Source organism: Notolepis coatsorum (genome assembly GCF_963971535.1).
Source record: "Notolepis coatsorum genome assembly, chromosome: 2".
Lineage (NCBI taxonomy): Eukaryota > Metazoa > Chordata > Actinopteri > Aulopiformes > Paralepididae > Notolepis > Notolepis coatsorum.
The window spans coordinates 16,432,181-16,456,323 of NC_140166.1; the positions used below are offsets into that span (position 1 = coordinate 16,432,181).

The following is a 24,143-nucleotide window of genomic DNA, read 5'->3' on the forward strand; positions in this document are numbered from 1 at the left end:
GATGCATGAGGGCCCAGGTATTTCTGAACCTATAGGTTCGGAAATACCGGATCTGTCACCTGTCATCTGTCTCTCTCTGAAATGTCCCTGTGGCCAGAGGTGTAGTGCTCATGTCACGCGGTACCACGCCGTTCCACCACACAGGCTGTGGCTAAAACCCAGAGTTCGCTCAGAACTTTAGGTGTGGAGCAGAGAAGAGAGGAGAGGAGAGAGGGGAGGAGAGGAGAGGTTGTATGCGTTCTATGTGTACGGCCTGCAGCCAGCATCTAACTGTTCTAACAGCAATATATAATCCATTTCAGAAGCAGAACACACGCAATAAGTTATAATAATAATTATTATTATTATTATTATTATTATTGAAAAGTTCTGGGTTTATAAAGTCGTATTTGGGGGTATTGTATTTGGGGGCAATTGACCAATGGTTTGCTTTCAACCCATGAACTCCTTCCTCTCTCACCATTTTATATATATTTTTTTATTTTATCTGCTAAAACTGTATTGTATTATATTGTTTGTTTTGTAAAGTGTCTTTGAGCATTAGGAACAGCGCTATATAAATCTGATGTATTATTATTATTATGAATGGTAGGCTTTTTTAAATGTTTCTCATCTGGGTAAGAGTTTCTTATCTGGGTAAGAGTGCTCTCGACCACTCTTAGAATTTGATCTTGCCTGAGAGAAAAGCAACAATAAGAAAACATTGCTGAATCCCAGGTAAGAACAAAATAAGAGGAAATGCTAGTTAAGAACGAAATCTGTTCTTATATCGCTTCATGAATGAGGCCCAATGACAACCTAGTATAGACAAACCCCAGGTCATCATATACCATCTTCTAACCCTCTGACTCAACATATAACCCCTAAAGGTCATCATATACCATCTTCTAACCCTCTGACTCAACATGTAACCCCTAAAGGTCATCATATACCATCTTCTAACCTTCTGATGCAACATATAACCCCTAAAGGTCATCATATACCATCTTCTAACCCTCTGACTCAACATGTAACCCCTAAAGGTCATCATATACCATCTTCTAACCTTCTGATGCAACATATAACCCCTAAAGGTCATCATATACCATCTTCTAACCCTCTGATCCAACATGTAATCACTAAAGGTCATCATATACCATCTTCTAACCCTCTGATGAAACATGTAACCCCTAAAGGTCATCATATAACATCTTCTAACCCTCTGATCCAACATGTAACCCCTAAAGGTCATCATATACCATCTTCTAAACCTCTGATGCAACATATAACCCCTAAAGGTCATCACATACCATCTTCTAACCCTCTGATCCAACATGTAACCCCTAAAGGTCATCATATACCATCTTCTAACCCTCTGATCCAACATATAACCCCTAAAGGTCATCATATACCATCTTCTAACCCTCTGATCCAACATGTAACCCCTAAAGGTCATCATATACCATCTTCTAACCCTCTGATCCAACATATAACCCCTAAAGGTCATCCTATACCATCTTCTAACAGCTCTGACTCAACATAAATCAACTAAAGTTACGAAATAGTATCATAGTATTTCCAAAAAAGTATAATAGTATTTCCAAAAAGGTATCATATTATTTCCAAAAATATCATGGCATTCCCATCATTGTTGGTCACTACCACAATGGAAACACCATGGTATTACCATTAGCATCACCAGCTGAAAACCATCCGATTGAAGTGGAGTTCATTTTCACCTTCACTTTCAAACCTTTAATCCAACTGCATAAATCAATATTATTAACACATTGAGTGCCACGGACGCTTTTTGTCGTTAGTTCATGCCGACCTTTGAGTGCCCCCGACGCTATATAGCGCTTGTTTGTAGTTTTTTTTAAATTTATTGGCGATTTGAATTCATATTTCATCAATCGAGCCTCAGGTTAGTGCTGCAGAGTCTCTCTGAGCTCAATTGGGAAGATACCGCCCCCTATCGTCTCTCCCTGTGGTACTGCACCCCATTACTTTACACTGATGCAGGGGGGGTGGCCAGTTTCCTCATTTTACTTTTCCGTCAAGGCCAACTGAAGGATCGATTGTGCTTGGAATAATCTTTTTGGATAACATCTGATCTCAGGTAAGGAATTTATTTTACCAGTCTTAGGATAATCAGAGCTGTTTTCACAGAGATATAAGCGTTTGCCCTGTGCATGTGTGTGTGTGTGCGCGGTGATCGCTGATGAGGAAATGAGACAATCGATTTTTGAGCCCGCCTCTATAGCGTGCATAAGTACACATATACTATCGATAATCTAGCGTTTATTTGAAAACGATTCATAAATAGGCAGAAAAATGACAACGTTTTTGTGTATGCTAGAATATTCCAGTAAATGCCTTTTATCACGGTATCTATATATTTTCCTGAAAAACGAGGGCTTTTCAAAATGCTATAAAACGAAAATGAACCTATTAAAAAACAATCCGTTTCGACAATGTTGACTGCAAACAAGTCATTGATAAGCGACAGGTAGATTAGACACATAGCCATAATGTAAGACAGAGATTATGCGTTCACAACGCTATCATTGAAGTGGGTGGTGGCATTTAACCATGTTTCCAATGTTAATGGCTGGCACTCAAACTGTTAATGATTGCAAACAAGCAAATTACCTTCTTCAAAAATAGAATGCTGGACACAGAATTAAATTATTACTTGGCTCCACTTTGCTGTGTTTTTATGTGTTAGAAATCAGATTTTTAGACTACATTTACATAGATTCAATCTTTATTTAATCTTGAAAGATCATTGAAAGCAAGCTGTCATTTACAATGACACAGAGAGGTACAAAACATAATACAAAATAAAAACAATATGGAAGATATGTAGATACAGACTGTACTCTAATAATTGCTCTGGGAAATTAGGATGTCACAGCAGCATTACATTATAACAGATACAAATAAATTATATATTAAAAAGTATAATGGTATAAATATATTACCTGGCTCTACTTTGCTGTGTCTGTATGTGTGTCAGAAATCAGACTTTTAAACTAGGTCCTCAATATTAATGGTTGTCCATTCATGAAAAAAGTAAAAATGTTCACCAAATTACAATGTGGCCGTCCACTGTTAGAACACAAGATGAAGACATTGATTGACATGTTGAAGATAAGAGAGCTGTTGTTTTATTCCAAAAACACTGAAGCCAGCTGTCACTTCACACATATTAATCCATTAAATATGTACATACACACATACATACATACATACATACATACATACATACATACATACATACATACATACATACATACATACATACATACATACATACATACATACATACATACATACATACATACATACACACACACACACACACACACATATATATATATACATACATACATACATACATACATACATACATACATACATACATACATACATACATACATACATACATACATACATACATACATACATACATACATACATACATACATACATACATACATACATACATACATACTAGGGATGCACCGATATGAAAATTTGCCACCGATACCGATACCGATTGTTCAACTAACACAATCGGCCGATACCGATACCGATATTTGTGGCAAAATATTTTTTTTAAATATTTTTTAAATATTTTTTTTTTTTGTGAAACTACTGTATATTTGTCTTACAAATTGTGCTCACCGATATGAACATAGGCCTCTTTACTTACTTAAAAAAAGGAAACATCAAGAAATAGCACTATCTCTCTCCCAGTATGTTCTGCAGGGCTGCAGCTAGATACTAGTTCTCCCAGCATGGTCTACCTGCTGGGCTGCAGCGAGATACTATTGTCTCAACCAATGACATTTTGATTGACAGTCGATTCTGCCAATTACGTCACACACCGCTTGCACCCGCCTCTGCTGTTACCACCAATCGGCAAGCGTGTTGCATTTTTTACTTCTGCTTTTGTCCGCCATTCATTTTGACGGTTTTCTAGAACAACAACACGGCGCGGCCGACGTTTAGCTTTTAGCTCCGCAGGATGACTTAAATGAGGCAAAATGATTTTACTGCAACTAATGTTATAATAAAACAAAGCCTTTCTATACATGTGTCTGATTGAAAACGTTATTAACAGATTGCAGAATGGGTAAAACTCAGGGCTCTGTGAGCAACGGAAGGAACTGAGCTAGTATGAACGCTTGCTACGTTCGGTTAAATAATATGCTGATGTTATGAACGTGTAACACTAACTATATAATATTAATGCCACAAAACGAATGCCTTGATAATCATAAGTAGTAACTTTGATGCAGTAGCTTGTGTGTGTGTGTGGGCCGGGGGCGGTGTTGTGCAGGTAGGTCGCGAGTGAACTTTTTTTTGTCTTGACGATGATTTTACTGCAACTAATGTTATAATAAAACAAAGCCTTTCTATACATGTGTCTGATTGAAAACGTTATTAACAGATTGCAGAATGGGTAAAACTCAGGGCTCTGTGAGCAACGGAAGGAACTGAGCTAGTATGAACGCTTGCTACGTTCGGTTAAATAATATGCTGATGTTATGAACGTGTAACACTAACTATATAATGTTAATGCCACAAAACGAATGCCTTGTTAATCATAAGTAGTAACTTTGATGCAGTAGCTTGTGTGTGTGGGCCGGGGGCGGCGTTGTGCAGGTAGGTCGCGAGTGAACTTTTTTTTGTCTTGACGCTACACAAATTGATGGATATTTATCGGCTACTGCCATCGGCACATTTGAGCTTATCGGCCGATAGGCCGATTGCAGTCAACAAGGCACTTATCGGCCGATACCGATACCCGACCGATACATCGGTGCACCCCTAATACATACATACATACATATATATATATACATACATGAATACATATGGGGGGGTACAATGGCCTGTAGCTCTGGAATAACTAATGTGTTAGCAGCATGATGCATAAGACATACTGTAGATTGAAATGTATCTGCCTGATTTGTACAAGTGATGGCTTATTTTGAAGGTACGAACCTTCAGAAAAATGTAAGATCCCTCAAAAGGACCTCAAGTCTCACATATACATCCATAAATACATACATCCATACATACAGGCAGACAGACTGTAACTGGTTCAGATTACTACTGGGAACAGGAACTTAGCCTGTGATGTAGGCATTTAGCTCAGTTCAGCATGTCAGTTTAATGTATAAGGGGGGAGAATAGAGATAATGAGAAAGAGAATGAAAGAGAAAAGAGAGATAAGGGGAGAATAGAGACAAGGAGAGAAGAAGGAAATAGAGGAGAGGGAAGGAGAGAGATGAGGAAAGGATAGAGAGAAGGACAGGGAAAAGGAGAGAGGAGAAAGGGGAGAGAGAGGAGGGAAGGGGAGAGAAGGAGAGAGATGAGAGAGAAGGAGAGAGATAAGGAAAGTGAGGAGAGAGGAGAAATGGGAGAGAGGAGGGAAGGAGAGAGATAATGAAATGAGAGAGAAGGAAAGAGAGATGATAGAGAGAAGGAAGAAGAGAAGGAAAGAGATTGGAAATCAAAGTAGAAAAGTGGAAGTGGGGGAGACTGATTTGGGTCACAGGAGACAAAGCAGAGAAAGAGAGAGAGAGACAGATATATATATATATATATATATATATATATATATATATATATATATATAGAGAGAGAGAGAGAGAGAGAGAGAGAGAGAGAGAGAGAGAGAGAGAGAGAGAGAGAGAGAGAGGGGGGGAGAGAGAGAGAGAGAGAGACTCACACAAGCCAGTGTATTGTTCTGTTAGTATTCTAGATGTCCACAGGACTATGTAGCTTAATAGCTCCACAAACACTAAATTATTAAAACCAATCTGTCTTAGATAGAAGAACAATGTGGTGAGCATGCCAAGACATCTTCAGGACAGAACATAGTTTCACTCTAACATGTGCTGTTTGATCTTTAAGCTGCAGTCAGATACGTGAATGTAGCATATGAGCTTTAAACTGTATGGGTATCAAAACGGAAGTAAGATGGTCAGGTTTTAAATACAGTAGTCTGTGTATCAAACATGCTAACCTCAGCTGAATACGAAAATATTGGAAACACTGTTGGAGCCATGCAAGTAAGATGATGTCCCTGTCCTCTCTAATTAGATTTTCTGACACACCTACAATTAATTCAGGGCTTAACATTCTCAGGCATAGAGCAATTAAATTCATATAATAGTAGTCAATTCAATACACATTTCTTACTGAACTAACTGTTGGTGCTCACAAATATTGTCTCTCTCCCTGTCACTTTGTATTTTAGAAATAATTACAGACCTGTCCCCTAAATGAGTGTTATCTGAATGGAAAGTGTAGCCATTAATGCTGTTTTTTGTGTGTGTTTGTACTGTAGGTGTTCTTGAGATCAGAGGCTCTGTGTAGGATTGTTAGTAACTGTCTAACTGTACATATGGCTGTTTACACTAGTAACTGTTTACCTGCATATATAATTGTCTCCACCAGTGACTGTCTAGTTGCATATATATCTGTTCCCACTAGAGGGTGCTCTAGGCGGAGCCACCCAGGTACTCCACCTTGTGGTGAGTATAAAAGCAAAGGTATACTCCCATTTCGTTCTCTCCCCCAATGTCTCTCAGTGAGAGAAGACCATGTATGTTACTGCTGCTCTTTCCATGTGAATAAAAAAAAAACACGCCAGTTCAGGCTCAAGATAGAAACCATGCCTCTTGACCACATTATTGTCGCCCTATAGCCGAATTCTGTTAACAGGTTATGGGCCCAGATAACGCCGGGCGAAATAGTGGAGGTACTGTAGCAAGCTTAGCCGAAGTTATAGGCTAGGATAGCGCTGGGAGAACCGTGTGGCTAGACGCTAGGCCAACAAGAGCAAAAGCTAAGCATACCATTAACGAAGAGGATGGAAAACAAGAGAAGAGGCAAATGGCCGACATTCAATGGAAAAGCAGAGAACTACGAGCTCTGGGAAGAGCGCATGCTGTGCTGCATGCACGGGGCGGGGCTGAAGGAGACGATCCTGGGGGCCCCCACCGGAGAACTGACAGCGGAAGAGCAAGCCCTGGACGACCAGCGGAACGCAAGCGCGTACTGTGAGTTAGCGCCGATGCTCGACGACACCAGCCTGGAGCTGATATTCCGCGACACTAAAGACTGGCCGAGAAAGCCTGGCGGTATTGAGAGAGCATTTCATCGGGCGAGGAAGACCCAGAGTCGTGGCCCTCTACACAGCACTAACGGGCCTGAGGAAGGGGACCACCGAAACCGTGACCGAATACATCAACAGAGCGGAGCAAATCACGACACCACTGAGGAGTGCCGGAGAAGCACCAAGCGATGGGCTAATGATGGCGATGATAATGAGAGGACTACCGGAGATGTACAAACCGCTCACACTCCTGGTAACACACGGTTCAATGGACATTACGTTGGGACAGTTCAAGGCTAAGTTAAGGAACTTCGAGGCCTCAGAAGACACCCACCCAGCCGCCGCGGAGGAGGGGGAGAGGGTGCTAAAGGCCCGAGCGACGCCAAGAGAGAGAACCAGGACCACGACGGAACTGGCGTGTTGGCGATGCGGAGATAAAGGCAATCGGAGAAGCGAATGCACAAAGACTGTCTGGTGTAGCTTCTGGAAATCCACGGGGCACACAGACAGAGTGTGCATGAAGAAACACAACCAGAGCGCGCGATACGCGCATGGACAAGATGGCGGCTACGGACGAGACGACGGCCATGAACGAGACGGAGGCCACGGACAAAATGGCGACTACAGACGAGACGAAAGCCACGGACAAAATGGCGGCTACAGACGAGACGGAGGCCACGGACAAAATGGCGACTACAGACAAGATAACGACTGTGGACGGGGTGACGACAGCGGACACGATGATGGCGACGATCGACGTGAGATGAATCGAGACAACGCCCGGAGAATCGATGGCGGCGGCGATCGACGTGAGGCGAGTCGAGACGACGCCCGGAGGATAACGGGACAAGAAGACTGCGCTTTTGGAGAGCGGACGGCGGGCATCGCCGGACCGGCCCAGCTGCACCGGGCCCAGAGAAGGGGACTGATCGTGGACACAGGTGCGTCTTCCCATATCATCAACGACAGGAGTCGGTTCAAGAACTTTGACGACACTTTTCACCCGGAGAGGCACTGCATAGAGCTGGCGGACGGTAGACGCATCTACGGATTGGCACAAGAGAGGGGAGACGCACAGGTATGCCTCACGGACAGCAAGGGGCGCCGGCGTACGGTGACGCTAAAGAACGCTCTATACGTACTGTTGTGAAGGGCCAGATTAAACCGAATATATATATTTATTATATATATATATTTAATTGTATTTGTATATTCTCTAATATTCCCTGATATCCCTTGTATATTCCTTGTACAATATGCATTGAATATCCATTCTAGCCTACTGAACATCCCATAATAGTCTCCATTCTACTATTGGTCGAGACCTTGGTGCCAGGCTGCCATACCCCTCAGACCCAGTTCAAACGTACCGCTCGACATGTACGAACAAGTCCTAGTTCCGCGTAGGAATCTGACTACCGCACCACTAATGGGACTATTTGTTCATAGTGCGTATATATACTGCGCTACTAAAGTAGGACTTTCTTTTCAGTCCAGTTTCTTACCCTCCAATAGAGTCACAGACGTAAAGCCTCCCCGCGACGCCACGTGTGGGAGTAAGGCCAAGTTCGCCTACCATCGGTATTGAGACATCGTGTATATTAATATTTGAATAGTCATATTTGGCACTATATCGTCGAGTTGGACGTAGTCTATTAAGCTAATAATAGTCTGTTAATTTATAGTGCTTCGTGCGGTGAGAATACTACCGTAGTCAGTACCCCATCGTTTCGGGCAGAGAACTGGCTGCTTACCCAGGGTGGTTGACCCCACGTGAAGCTGCACCCGAGGAGCCCCAGAGCCGACGAGCGAGTGGACCTGTATACCGGATTATTCTACCGACGACAGCCCGCCTTCCCAGGCACGGATTATGCTTTGTATACTTTGATTATTCCATGGATAAAGACCCCCGACACTGCCGTGTGTTGGAACCCCCCCCCCTGGAGAGGACGCAAGGTGAGGAGACGCTCTGCAAGACGAGGTCGCTTCACGTCTCTCCTCCGTGGACCGGATGACGCCGGCCCACAAAGAGTCCACCTGCTTTCATCTGTGGTCCAAGGATCGCCGGCGCATTGAACGGCACTACAGTGGGTTCACCTGGGATACCCTTGGCCGGATGAGGCAGCCGGATTCTACCCCCCCCCCCCTTCCTACTCCTGTCGGCTTACAAGCGACCGGATTAACCCCCTCTAGTGTATCCAGTATATAATCATTAAAGTATCATTGCTGTTATTCCTTAAACTATTCCAGGTCGTATATGTACCACCTGCGCCTTCAGAGATTGGACATTCTCTATTGATATACCGACGAATACTCTTGCCATAAAAGTGCATACTAATTCCATTCATAAATGTGATTGATTTGATTAAGTGCTTGCTCTACACACCATCGCTGTGTAGAAATAAAGACCTATTTCTAATTCGTACATTTGTGTTGGATCCGTTTCATCTACGTGACAGTGTTCATCATAATATATTTATGCCGTGTACTGGGTGGCCGAATATTAAGTACAAAGGTAGTGGTAGTAAGTATCATATCTAGTAATACAGTCAGGGAATTGTACCCCTCAGTTACACGTACCATCGTTCCCACAAGGACTATTCTCTGTAATAGCTGCTACTGCAAGCGGCGCCAAGGTATTCTTCGATAATGGTAAAAATGTTCTTGTAGAACCTGACAGTACCCGGTTTGACATAAAGATGTACCAGAGAATATTTTATCTGAAAACGGAGTGTAATGACAACGACCAGTGTAATGATAATGATGATGTGTGTAGCGGGATGGCCAGTCACGATATTCAGACATGGCACGAGATTATGGGTCATTGTAATTACGAGGATTTACTAAAACTGCAAGTAGTGTCAGAGGGCATGCACATTGAAGGGGAGAAGCATAGACCTGACAAAAATATTGCTATGTGCAAAACGGGGAAGTTTACCCAACCGAGATACAGAAATCCCACAGACAGAGTAAGGGTACCACTTGCACTAGTTGACATGGACCTAGCAGGCCCAGTAAGCAACGAGTCCATAGGAGGTTTTAGATATGTACAGTCCTTTACAGATGGGTGTACAGGGGCAATGTTTGTTTACTTTATCAAAGAAAAGAGTGACACACTCCAGGCCACAGAAAAATTCCTGGCAGACGTAGCCCCTTATGGTACAGTAAGATGTTTGAGGTCCAACCACGAAACCGAGTTCACAAACAGAGAGTTCCAATCACTGTTGAGAAGGTATAAGATAAGACACGAGACGTCACATCCATATCCCACACACCAGAGCGGGGTGGCAGAGAGGGAATGGCACACCCTTTTCGAAATGGCTAGGTGTAAGCTAGCAGATAGTAACTTACCAAAGAGCCTGTGGCATTATGCGGTGCAAGAAGCCGCTTACACCAGAAACAGGTGCTTTAATAAGCACTCGGGCACCACCCCGTATACAGCGCTGACAGGAAAGAAGTGTAATCTGGCCAGAATGCACCGATTTGGATCAGTGTGTTATGTGTACCTGCAGGACAGGGGAAAACCCAAGTCCAAGGATGTAAAAGGATTTTTCGTAGGACACGACAGAGGAAGTCCTGCTTTCCTAGTTTATCACCCCGGTAACGGGAGAGTGCAGAAACACATGCTAGTCAAGTTTGTCACGAAGACAACCTGTGAGAGCGAGACACAGACAGAGGAGCCAGAGCTGGACTCCAGAGCAAGGTGTGTAGAAACAGAAACACATCACCCCAGTGTATTTAGTACAGTTGTGCAGACAGACAGTCAGCAACCCCCAGAGGGCGATGACGAGGAGCACCTGAGGGTGACGTCAAGTGCCTCAAGCAGTGGGAGGTATCCCCCAAGGGAACACAAACCCCCAGAATGTCTGACAGGCTATGCCAGGAAAGGGAGTGACAAGGAGGACAATACACCTACCCCCGTTGAGTAATACTACAGGGTAGTCAGTGGGGTAAACCCGACCTTTAAAGAGGCCACATTGTCCCCCGAAGAGGGCAGACATACAGTGGGAGGGAAATGGATGTATTCAACCAAGTTACCAGAGGACAGACAGACAGTGGGAGGGAAATGGTTGTACTCGATCCAGGAGGGTATTGAAGACCACGGTAAATACAAAGTATGGTTCATAGAAAATTGATTAAATGCTGAAGAAATGAGCCCTATGTTTGGTCCCATGTTTAAGTACAGAGGTGGATGAGTTACCAGGTTTAAAATACTGAAATGGATCTTATGTTTAACCCCATGTTTAAGTACAGAGGTGGGTGGTTTACAATGTTAAAGTACAGAGGTGATTCAATGTTTAAATACAAAAGAGGATCTATGTTTAAAATACAGAAGTGGAGGATTTGATCATTGCTCCAGACCACAAAAGAAAGACCTAGGCAGGTTAAACCATTTTATAGGTATGGACTTCGAGCGGTCTGCCAACTGTGTAAAAGTATCCCAGATGAGATATGTGGGAGAGGGTCCTGAGATGTTTTTGACTGAAGTAAGAAATGTATAGATAAACTGTCGGTAGCTTCATTCTGTTGGACAACCTGTACTCGCCCTGACCTATGTTCTGTAGTGAGTAAGAGTGTCATAGTATTTTTGTTGACCCCACAGAGAATCATTGAACTACGTCAAAAATATGTTTTTCGTTATCCCAGAGGTGCTGCAGGCGGACAGCGGTGTTTCAGAAAAGACAACAAAGGTTTAAGGGCTTAGAGCCTACAGTGATACTATCAGCCTGTGAAGCTGAGTATATATTTCTAGCTATGACAATGCAAAAATGTGTTTATCTAGAGCAACTGCTCGAAGTGATGAAGATAAGGTTATGAATGTATTGTTCAAAATGCAGTAGGTAATTGAAATGTATCCTCTATACCGTGTTTTTGAAGAATGGGCGTTCTGTCAAAACCGTTTAAAATGATGAACGTTGAGTATATATGAAGACTGTTGTTTATGAGGACAACCAGGGGACCATTGTGATTACTAGGAACCCAATGTGTCAATATAGATGTAAACATGTCATTATAAATAATATCATCTCATCAGGTATGTCATCAGATAAGAAAGAATGACACCGGTTTACTGTCCAATGGACGACAGAGTAATAGATACTATGAGGGGGCCTGTTTCAAATTAAAATTGAAGGGATTTGCAAAGGTCATGTTTAACGTGAAGATATTGACTGTCATACCCTATGGATGTTTTTGGGGTCATATTATTTCCTTTGTTAAATGTTTTCCCCAGAAGTCAGCCAGTATGCTAATGCAAACCTAAGTTGGAGTGTTGAGATCAGAGGCTCTGTGTAGGATTGTTAGTAACTGTCTAACTGTACATATGTCTGTTTACACTAGTAACTGTTTACCTGCATATATAATTGTCTCCACCAGTGACTGTCTAGTTGCATATATATCTGTTCCCACTAGAGGGCGCTCTAGGCGGAGCCACCCAGGTACCCCACCTTGTGGCGAGTATAAAAGCAAAGGTATACTCCCATTTCGTTCTCTCCCCCAATGTCTCTCAGTGAGAGAAGACCATGTATGTTACTGCTGCTCTTTCCATGTGAATAAAAAGAAACCACGCCAGTTCAGGCTCAAGATATAAACCATGCCTCTTTACCACATTATTGTCGCCCTATAGCCGAATTCTGTTAACAGGTGTGACTGAGCTCCTGGGTGACAAACATGTGTCCTGCTCTGTGGTGCTGCCTGTACTTTGCCACCTCTTGCGTACGATGGAGGTCTCTGATATTGATCCTACCTATATATATTATAGTGTGCTTTAAAGGTGCATTCACAGAGGACCTCAACAGACGAAAGGAGAACACAAACCTGTCATGACTAAAGGCAGTAACAGCTCTAGATCCCAGATTAAATGTGCCTGCCCAAAGCAGAGAGGGAAGAGGTGTGGCAGACAATGAGGGAGCTGCTGAAGGACAGAGAGCCTGCTGCATCACAGCCCTCCAGAGAGGACATGGAACCAGAGACACCCAAGAAAAAGATGGCCCTCCTACTGATGGGGTCAGAGTCTGATGATGAGGCACTTTACACAGACACAACTCTAGACCGGTATAGAGCCCAGTGCCAGCACAGACACAAGTCCACTACACTGTACACAGACACAACTCTAGACCGGTATAGAGCCCAGTGCCAGCACAGACACAAGTCCACTACACTGTACACAGACACAACTCTAGGCCGGTATAAGACAGAACCCCCAGCATAGACACATGTTGCACAAAAGTACTTGGCACTGTAAAAAAAAATTCACTGTATTATTTTACATATTACCTTTGTTTTTCTACTTTAAGTGTAAATACCATAAAAATACAGTAAATGACCTTTTATCAAAATATTAACCATTAAATAAAGGTTGTAATCTGTAAATGTATTTGATTTGACTGTAATTTGACCGTAAGTATTTGGAAACCATTGATGCCAGACATTTACCGTTTTCGTGCAGTGTGCCATGTGAGAGACTGTTTTCTTTGGCCACACTGTGCAGAAGAAGAGGTCAGCTCTGTCATCTGAAAATGTCAACAAGCTAATCTGTCTGAGCAACTGCTTAAAATGTGTAGATTTTATGAACTGGTTGACTGGAGACTACAAAGAGTGACACGTTCAGCCGAACGCACAATTGGAGGGGGGCTCCCCACCCTCCAGAACATTTACAACAAGCGGTGCAGGGGCAAGGCTAAGAGAATCATTAAGGACTCCAGTCACCCGAACAACTGCCTCTTTGAACTGCTGCGGTCAGGCAAGCGATACCGGAGTCTCAAGGCGAGCACAGAAAGACTCAGAAGAAGCTTCTATCCCCAGGCCATCAGGCTGCTCAACGAACAATGAACACTACACAACAACCATCAAACGCACATAGCACACACATCCACACGCACACACTCACTTTAAACAAACACACTGTAGCACCCACTCCCCACACTTTATAGCACACACTCACTTTAAACAAACACACTGTAGCACCCACTCCCCACACTTTATATTTATTGATAAAGGATTGCACTACAACTCGTACACCTTACTGTAAATTGTACCTAAATTGTACCTCATCCCATTTCTGCTTTGCACTATATAGTATTGTATATTAGTACACTGCATAGTATTGTATATTATATGGTAACTCAGTTACGTCTATTCTGCATCGAACATTGTACATATGTCTATACTGAACACTGTGACCTCATTTTCTACTTCTAATTTACATGCTATACTATGTTATTTGATACTTATCTTGTCTAGCACAGTCTCTGGAGCGTAACAGTAAGAAGCATTTTGTATAAAAGTATTCTGTACTTCTGTATGACAACTATTAAAGAAACTTGAAACTTGAACTTGAAACTTGAGTCATGTTACACAAGTTCACACTGTCCCAAGTAATCGTATTCAACTAGTATGAAAAGGGACTGTTCACAGTCTCTTCAAAGACACTATAACATCCGTTTCTTAAATAGCCCTACTCACTGTTACTGTAGCATTTATTTGGGTGAGATGTTACTTTGTAAACAATTACTTTGTTGTGTGGTTGTCTGCTAATTAAGTCTGCGATTCATTTAAGTTGTGGGTCATGCCAATCACTCTCTGAGACTCTTACTCAGCAAGAGATTCTAATTCTAATTTAGAAATCATCTAAACTGAGATTAACAATGAAGTAAAAAGAGATTGATTCCACACATGTATTTGTTTTATCCCAAAAAATACAACTAAACATTAGTATTTTAAACATGTGGCCCATCATTTCGAGAGTGGAGTAGCGAACTGGGTAGGGTAGCTGCCTATGAGAAGATATATTTTAGTTTAGGAGAGAAAGGAGAAAAATACATTAGCAAATGGGGGAAATATCTGGGCCCTCATTCATCAACATTGCGTACGCACAGATATGTGCTTAACCCGTGCGTACGACCATTTCTAAGCAAAGTGTGGGATTTATCAATTTGAACGTGAACTTGACTTTGTGCGTATGTCTACGCACAGCCCAGAGCATGCGTAGCTGGCGCCCGTTGGTAGAATATATTATTACAACAAGGAAATAAGCTTCTGTGCATTAGTTTCAACACTGGCGTGTTCTGTATGAACCGTAATTCATTATAGTTCATTGTAAAATAGCAACAGTAGTGTAATTATGGTCAAAACCCTATAAATAGCATTTGGAATAATAGGTCTTTATCTCCGAATGAATGCAGCATGGTTTATATAGCGTTATGCCGTTATCGGAATATACGGGGTGTACTGACTGACTGCGCTCCGCGTAGCTCAACTCGTTATTATTTTGCGCACAGATCGCAGAAACACGGGAACGTTTTTATTATATTTAAAAGGCTTTACGTTAAACGAAACAAGTGGAATTTCGAAGCTGTAAGCAGAATACAAGTCATATGAACACCCACAATATAGTGTTCTTCCCCCTTCCTACTGTATAAGAAAGAATAAAAAACGCATTGCAATGAGAACAGGGTGTATGTGTATTACAAAACCCTTGCAATAATGTGTCTTAAATGAATGAAAAGCATACATGCTCTGGACACAGAGCATATATCGTGTGGGTGATATGACTTGTATTATGCTTACAGAATTCCACGTATTTAGTTTTACAATGTCAAAGCCTTTTAACACTTTGACTGCCATGAAACGTCTTTTCACGTCATTGCTGGCCATGCTCAAGTTGCCGGGGGACGCTGTACAGCGTCCTTATATCAATATTTCAAAAATCTGCGATCGGATTAATATGTCCCCTCCGCTGGCCTGAGATCCACCAGCAGGACCCACTGAGCTCTCTGGTGGTTCAGGAGCGCCATCTGGTGGCCGATCGGCGCAATCGCCAAACAGGATGTTGAATAGAGGTTGTCATGACGACCGTAGTACTTCCGGGCGCTCGCTATAGTTCATGGGACTCTGGCTCGTCACGCTACACGGTGATCGATTGGCAATAACTCGATAAACAACATGATTTGGACGTATATACCATTATACAAGCTGGAGATGGACCGGGTAAAAATATATCCCATAATGATAAGATTTCTACTCGACGATGATCGCCCAACGGCGCGCGGAGACTGGGGTGAGTTTCAGCGTGTAACGTTACCGTGTTCGATACTAACTGCTAACATTTGACCCACATTAGATGATTGGTATAACGCTGCCCACGGAATTATAAACGCCCCCTCGCCCATCCGGTCAACATCAGATGACGTGTAGTAACTTCTAGAAGTACGTCTAGTTGGAATTTTTTATATCGCGCTGATTGCCATCAAACTATATTTCATCATCAATATAATGCATTTGGGGCTATAAATCACGTTCTGGAGAAAGCTGCAGAAAGAGATGAAAACATACTTATACATTAGACCATACTTTACTATGAATATGTGAATGAAAAAGTTTAACGTTGCTACACAATGAACAATACATATAGGACTTTGAATGGGCCCTAATAATGGCAATGTAGCAATAGAATTTAAAAAGTTATAGCCGTGCAAAGAAGGGGACTTTCTCCATAGACAAATAGCGCAATCTATGGTATATCATGAATTTAACCTTAGGCAACCAAAGTGTTAATATAAATCAAAACGTTCCCGTATTTCTGCAATCTATGCGCAAAATAATAAGGAGTTGAGGTAGATACACACTCAGAACGTATTACATGCTGGTATGCTGATAGAGTAAAATAGTAAACTATTATATGAATATGAATATGATATAATATAAGGTATACACTGGTCCGTCGCGAGGATAGAGACGAGGAGTTGGATAGCCATTAAATGCCATTTGAGAATATAGGCTATTAATGCAATGAAAACATATTATTTAATGTTTTCATAAGCGTAAAGATACAACAGCTAGATTAATGATCAAGTTAGTTTACTGCAGGTTTCGCAGGCTGTGCATTGTGCTATCATATATGCGCAAGTTACTGTTGCATAATGTAGGCTATGGCTGCTATTATATGTAATTCATATAGGCTACCTAATAGTATATGATTTTTAGAGGCATCTATTTTGTTGTCGGTATTAGGCTAATACCGACAACAACAGGGGGGGACCCTGATGTAAACAAGACAAACGTCTTTCTCTGGTCTGCATCCCCTTAACAATTGTGTGTATTGAGCCGTACTGTATTGTACCCATTCTGCAATCTGTTAAAGGATAACTCCAACATTTTGGGAAATTAGCTTATTTAACATCTTCCCTGGAGTTAGACAAGAAGATACATACCTTTTTTGTCTCTGTGCGTGCATTTAGCTTAGGGAACAGTCGCTCCGTTAGCATAGCTTAGCTTCATCACTGGAAGTGAGGCAGGACAGTACCCTGACGTTCCCTACAGGTTTGTTGATATTCTCATTCCTTCAAAGGATCTGAACTGATTGAAGTTTATGGATACCATGACTTAAAATCCTCTTACCTTGACGATTAAAAGCCTCCCCAATTTAGAAAACAGTAATCCAATGGCTGGTATTGATATACTACTAACTACTGCACACTAACGGAGCTAACCGGATACTCAAGCAGATAACGAGAGCAATGACTTCCTTTCTGGGGGATTTCAAAATAAAAGAGCGACGTCTATAGCAGCGGAAAATGTTTATTTTGTACATTATCTAACGTTAACACGAACCTAAACTAACTTTAGGTTAGTTGTAACGTTAGTTTAGGTTGCCTAAGACAGCGGTGATGCGTATGATTATCTCTATAGGCTTCGGAGGCGTAAAGGTGGGGAAGGTACAGTTATTTTGGATCACACTGGACCTGTGAGAGTGGAGGGTACGGTTCAGGTTCATTTCAGGTCGATTTTTCTTAGTTTTGTGTTGGTTTTTTATTTTATTTTTATTTGTATTTTTATTTTTATTTTTTTTTACCCCATATGTGGGGTGGTGTCATTGTAGTATTGATGTTAGTGGTCTGTCCTGTGTGTGTAATCGTGACAGCCTATTATTGTGATTAACTTGATGAAAAGATTTAATTGATTCACAGCACAAAAAATTCTATAGAACAATAATGTAAAATGATATACATATAATATTAGTAATAATAATAATATTATTTAACATAATAATAATAATTATTATTATAATAGAATGGCAGTATATTATTTTGATAAAAGTATATGGTATACACAGCACTCACCTTCACTGCTCTAGCCACACTGCCAACATGTTCCCTAAACACCAGGGCCCTCATTTATCAACAGTTCTTAGAAAGTGTTCTACTTCCGTTCGTAAGCACAGAATTTAGAATATGTGTACGCACGAAAAAATCGGGATTTATCAAACGTGCGTAGACGTGTCCCACGCACACCGGCAAGTACTCCGTGTTGATAAATGCCACTTGTTCTACAGTACGCTCCGCGCTCGTGCACGATTTTAAGTATTTGCATATAGAACCGCCCGTAATTAACCATATACGGTAATGAACACCCCCATGAAATGTGGAAAAATGGACTAAACCGAGCGAAAGCGTGTTATATGAGAAATACGTGACAGGCTGACAGACATGTACACGGTGATGTCGGATATTATATCTATTAACTTCCTAAAAGACCATTGCTGCCTGGACACCGCAAAACACTAATAAAGACCGTTAACCACTGTTTGCCGTTGCCCGTTGGTGTCATTAATGCATGCTGGAATATGAATGCCTTTCTTCGTTTAGTTCTTTTAATGTTCTATTAATACCAAGGGATTAAAGTTATCCGTACATTTTCTACCTGCATGGTTTAATATGATTCGTAGAGGCATACAATCTATTTTGATGTCGGTATTAGGTAGCCTATAAATTATTATTATAATTTTTTATATTAATAATTATTATATTACAATAAAAGACAGCTCCGTCTTTTAATACACATATATTGTACAGTAACGTCAAATAAACACGCACAGTCCCCGCTGAAATAAAGGTCCTGCACGCACGTACCAGCAGTGATCTACAGCATAAAAGATAGCCACTTATACTATTCTGAGTAGATAATTCATCTGTATTCATCTGGATCTGGTCGGGACAGGTAGAATTATGTCCGGAAAATCTTTATGAAATAAACAAATGTGAATTAAAGAATTTAAAACGAAGTTTAGCATATTAAATCGTTTTATAAGCTTATAGCTTTTTTCGTGCTGATTTGAGAAGGGTCCAGCTGCAGAGCCGGAGAGCAACGCTCTCAGGGCCAAGATAGCACTTATACTATTTTGAGAGAGACAGCAGAGAGACAGACAGCAGAAAGACAGACAGCCAGACAGATAGACACTGTTCCACAGTGTGTGTGTGTGTGTGTGTGTGTGTGTGTGTGTGTGTGTGTGTGTGTGTGTGTGTGTGTGTGTGTGTGTGTGTGTGTGTGTGTGTGTGTGTGACTACTAGTCTCCTAGTAGAGACCCCCCCCCCCCCTCTGGACCACCTCCTAGTAGAGACTCACCCCCCCCCCCCCCCCATTTACATTTACATTTACATTTAGTCATTTAGCTGACGCTTTTATCCAAAGCGACTTACAAGTTCTGTACGACAAGCCATCAGGAAGGGCACAACTCTATCAGCTGAGCAACAATGTTCATCAAAGTGTTGAGTGCTACAGTGTAGGTTAGTTTATTAGGACAAGTGCATGACAGTACGGTTAGTTAGGGTTAGATTTTTTTTTTTTATTGTTTTTTTTTTTATTCAGATAATGGTTGAAGAAGTGCGTCTTTAGTCGACGGTGAAAGATTGGACGTGATTCGGCTGTCCTAACTGGGGTGGGTAGTTCATTCCACCATTGTGGGGCAAGGACTGAGAATAGGCGACTTCTCTTTGATGACCCTCCCGGAGCTTGGATAGGAGTAGGTCTGAGGCGGCCAGAAGATGCAGAGCGTAGGGGTCTTGAGGGTGTGTAGTTAGAGACCATTGACCGGAGGTAGGCGGGAGCGGTTCCCTTTGCCGCACGGTATGCTAGGTCGAGGGCCTTGAAGCGGATTCGTGCAGCAATGGGGAGCCAGTGCAGGTCCCTAAGAAGTGGGGTGACATGGGCCGACTTCGGTAGGTTTGAGATCAGGCGGGCCGCTGCGTTCTGAATGAGTTGAAGAGGCTTAGTGGCAGTGGCCGGGAGGCCAGCGAGCAGTGCATTGCAGTAGTCGAGGCGGGAGATGACTGTTGATTGGACGAGGAGTTGGGTGGCTTCTTTTGTCAGGAAGGGGCGGATCCTTCTGACGTTGCTCAGGAGGAATCGGCAGGTTCTGGTCGTCGCTGCGATGTGAGCAGAGAAGTTCAACTGGTCGTCGAGGACAACACCAAGGTTCTTGGCGGTCGGGGACGCAGTCACAGCTGCATTCTCGACTGTGATTGAAAGGTCGGTTAGGGGGGATGATTTGGCCGGCAGGTGGAGCAATTCTGTTTTGCTTAGGTTCAGTTTGAGGTGGTTGGACGTCATCCAGGCTGAGATGTCGGACAGACAGGCCGAGATCCGCTCAGAGACGTGGATATCTGAGGGAGGGAAGGAGAGGAAGAGTTGAGTATCGTCGGCATAACAATGGTAGGAGAAGCCATGAGACGTGATAATGTTACCCAGTGATTTAGTGTAGAGGGAGAAGAGAAGGGGTCCTAAAACCGAGCCCTGGGGGACACCCGTCCGCAGGGGGCGGGTGGCCGACAGGGTCCCTCTCCATGACACTTGGTAGGAGCGGTCATTGAGGTATGATGACAGCCATGTCAGCGCAGAGCCAGCCACTCCCATTCCTGCGAGGGCCGCAAGGAGGATCTGGTGGTTGACTGTGTCGAAGGCTGCAGATAGATCTAGGAGAATCAGGACAGAGGAGAGGCCTTTCGCTTTTGCTAAGTGAAGTGCCTCTGTGACCGCAATGAGGGCTGTCTCTGTGGAGTGACCGGACTGGACCACCTCCTAGTAGAGACTCACCCCCCCCCCCTCTGGACCACCTCCTAGTAGAGACTCACCCCCCCCCCCCTCTGGACCACCTCCTAGTAGAGACTTCTCTAGGAAGAAGACGAAGATGAGGATTAATGACTTGACTTTTCTGGTTACAGCCGTGTACTGCAGTGAAAGGGTTAAGCTTTGCTTGCGGTGGTTGCAATTCCCCCTCCTCCTCGCAGCCAGTCGTACAGTCTCTACTAGGAGGTGGTCCAGAGGGGGGGGGGTCTCTACTAGGAGACTAGTAGTCACACACACGCACACACACACACACACACACACACACACACACACACACACACACACACACACACACACACACACACACACACACACACACACACACACACACACACACACTGTGTCTATCTGTTTGTCTGTCTGTCTGTCTCTCTGCTGTCTGTCTCTCTGCTGTCTGTCTCTCTGCTGTCTCTCTCAAAATAGTATAAGTGCTAACTTGGCCCTGAGAGCGTTGCTCTCCGGCTCTGCAGCTGGACCCTTCTCAAATAAGCACGGAAACGGCTATAAGCTTATAGCTCCAATTTGGGTCCCAAATTGCGGTACAAATCAAGGAGGTGTCTCGGGTAGCGGACTCTAGTTAATATTATGTTCTCTCTGCAATTAGACTGCCCCTCATTCATTCATCCATTCCTATCTGCTATCTCTGAAAACAGTTCCCCGCGAGCGCGGTCAGTGCACCTGATAACGCTATATATAAACCATGCTGCATTCATTCGGAGAGAAAGACCTATTCCAAATGCTATATTTATAGGGTTTGACAATAATTACACTACTGTCGCTATAATGAATTACGGTTCATACAGAATACGCCAGTGTTGAAACTAATGCACGGAAGCTTATTTCCGCGTTGCAATATTCATATTCTACCACGGGGCGCCAGGTACGCACGGTCGGAGCTGTGCGTAAATATACGCACAAAGTCAAGCACAAGTTCAAATTGATAAGTCCCACACTTTGCTTAGAAATGATCGTACGCATGGGTTACGCACATATCTGTGCGTACGCAACGTTGATAAATGAGGGCCCTGGACACAGAATGACAGGGCTTTGTGTTCTGGGGTCTGAACTGACCTTCTTGACGAGGATAGTGAGCCCTTGGTACTTGAAGGGCTTGGAGAACTCGATGTACTGTGCACGCTCGTTGTTGATGGTGAGAGGGGCTACGATCATGTCAGCCAAACCTCCTAATAACTCTCCCATCATACCATTCCACTCCTTCTTATTACTGTTGTTTACCTGCAGAGAGGGAGAGGAGAGCAGGAGAGAGCAGAGCAGGAGATAGCAGAGGAGAGGAGAAGAGAGGGGAGGCAGAGAGCAGGAGAGAGCAGAGCAGGAGAGCAGGAGAGAGCAGAGGAGAGGAGAAGAGAGGGGAGGCAGAGAGCAGGAGAGTGGAGAGGAGGAGAGTAGAAGAGAGGAGAGGAGAGGAGGAGAGCAGGAGAGAGGAGAGGAGAACAGGAGATATGAGAGAAGAGCAAGAGAGAGCAGAGGAAATGAGGAGAGATGAGAGCAGGAGAGAGGAGAGGAGATGCGAGGAGAAGAGAGGGGAGGGGAGTAGAATAGAGGAGAGTATGAGTGAGCAGAGGAGAGGAGGAGAGAGGAGAGAAGAGAGGAGAGGATTGGAGAGGATGAGAGCAGGAGAGAGGAAGAGAGGAGAGTAGAGGAGGAGAGTAGAGGAGAGAGGATTGGAGAGGATGAGAGCAGGAGAGAGGGAGAGGAGGAGAGAGGAGAGGAGCAGAGGCAACACAAAAGGAGAAGCCAGGAAGAGGATGAGGAGAAGAGAAGAGAGGAAATGAGAAGAGGAGAGAGGGACAGAGAGAGAGAGGAGAGGGGAGGGAGATGAGAAGAGAGAGAGAGAGAGAGAGAGAGAGAGAGAGAGAGAGAGAGAGAGAGAGAGAGAGAGAGAGAGAGAGAGAGAGAGGAGAGAGAGAAGAGAGAGAGAGAGAGAGATATGGGGTTAAAAAGGAAGGAGAGAGAGTGGAGTGGACAGAGCGGGGGATGGGAGGTGAAGGAAATAGAGTGGAGTCAGGGTAAGAGAAGGTCATAAGGGGGATGGGAGAGGATGAGAAAGAGAGAAAAGAGAGAGAGAGAGAGAGAGAGAGAGAGAGAGAGAGAGAGAGAGAGAGAGAGAGAGAGAGAGAGAGAGAGAGAGAGAGACACACACACACACAGAGAGTAGGAGGGAAAGTATTAAATAGATTGTTAGATGGAGAGGAGAGAGAGCGAGAGAGCAGAGAGAACAGAAGAGAAACATGGTTCATCCATTAGCACTATGCTCAACAGGACACATTTCAACCCCTGGATATGTGTTCTAAATCTGAGTGCAGTGAGTGTCTATGAACTGATTAGGACAAAATCAGTGTGGTAATATAGTGGCACACAAGGGGTTAAACCTGGTTGTCATAAAACTGCCTCATAAATAACCCAGTCCTGTTCTCCACCAACACCCTCATTCAATCTATCTATCTATCTATCTATCTATCTATCTATCTATCTATCTATCTATCTATCTATCTATCTATCTATCTATCTATCTATCTATCTATCTATCTATCTATCTATCTATCTATCTATCTATCTATCTATCTATCTATCTATCTATCTATCTATCTATCTATCTATCTATCTATCTATCTATCTATCTATCTATCTATCTATCTATCTATCTATCTATCTATCTATCTATCTATCTATCTATCTATCTATCTATCTATCTATCTATCTATCTATCTATCTATCTATCTATCTATCTATCTATCTATCTATCTATCTATCTATCTATCTATCTATCTATCTATCTATCTATCTATCTATCTATCTATCTATCTATCTATCTATCTATCTATCTATCTATCTATCTATCTATCTATCTATCTATCTATCTATCTATCTATCTATCTATCTATCTATCTATCTATCTATCTATCTATCTATCTATCTATCTATCTATCTATCTATCTATCTATCTATCTATCTATCTATCTATCTATCTATCTATCTATCTATCTATCTATCTATCTATCTATCTATCTATCTATCTATCTATCTATCTATCTATCTATCTATCTATCTATCTATCTATCTATCTATCTATCTATCTATCTATCTATCTATCTATCTATCTATC

The 24,143-nt window shown here is 42.7% G+C and overlaps 1 protein-coding gene across 1 annotated transcript in view; it reads right to left on the reverse strand.

Annotated features, from left to right (window-relative positions):
• The window catches only part of grin1b (glutamate receptor, ionotropic, N-methyl D-aspartate 1b), a gene marked incomplete at both ends in the record, with an annotated part of 290,208 nt that overhangs the window by 57,272 nt on the left and 208,793 nt on the right, over window positions 1–24,143 (reverse strand). The window contains one exon of the mRNA XM_084308084.1: window positions 22,091–22,255. Coding sequence (XP_084164210.1) covers window positions 22,091–22,255 — 165 coding nt within the window. The remainder of the gene's footprint in view (window positions 1–22,090; window positions 22,256–24,143) is intronic.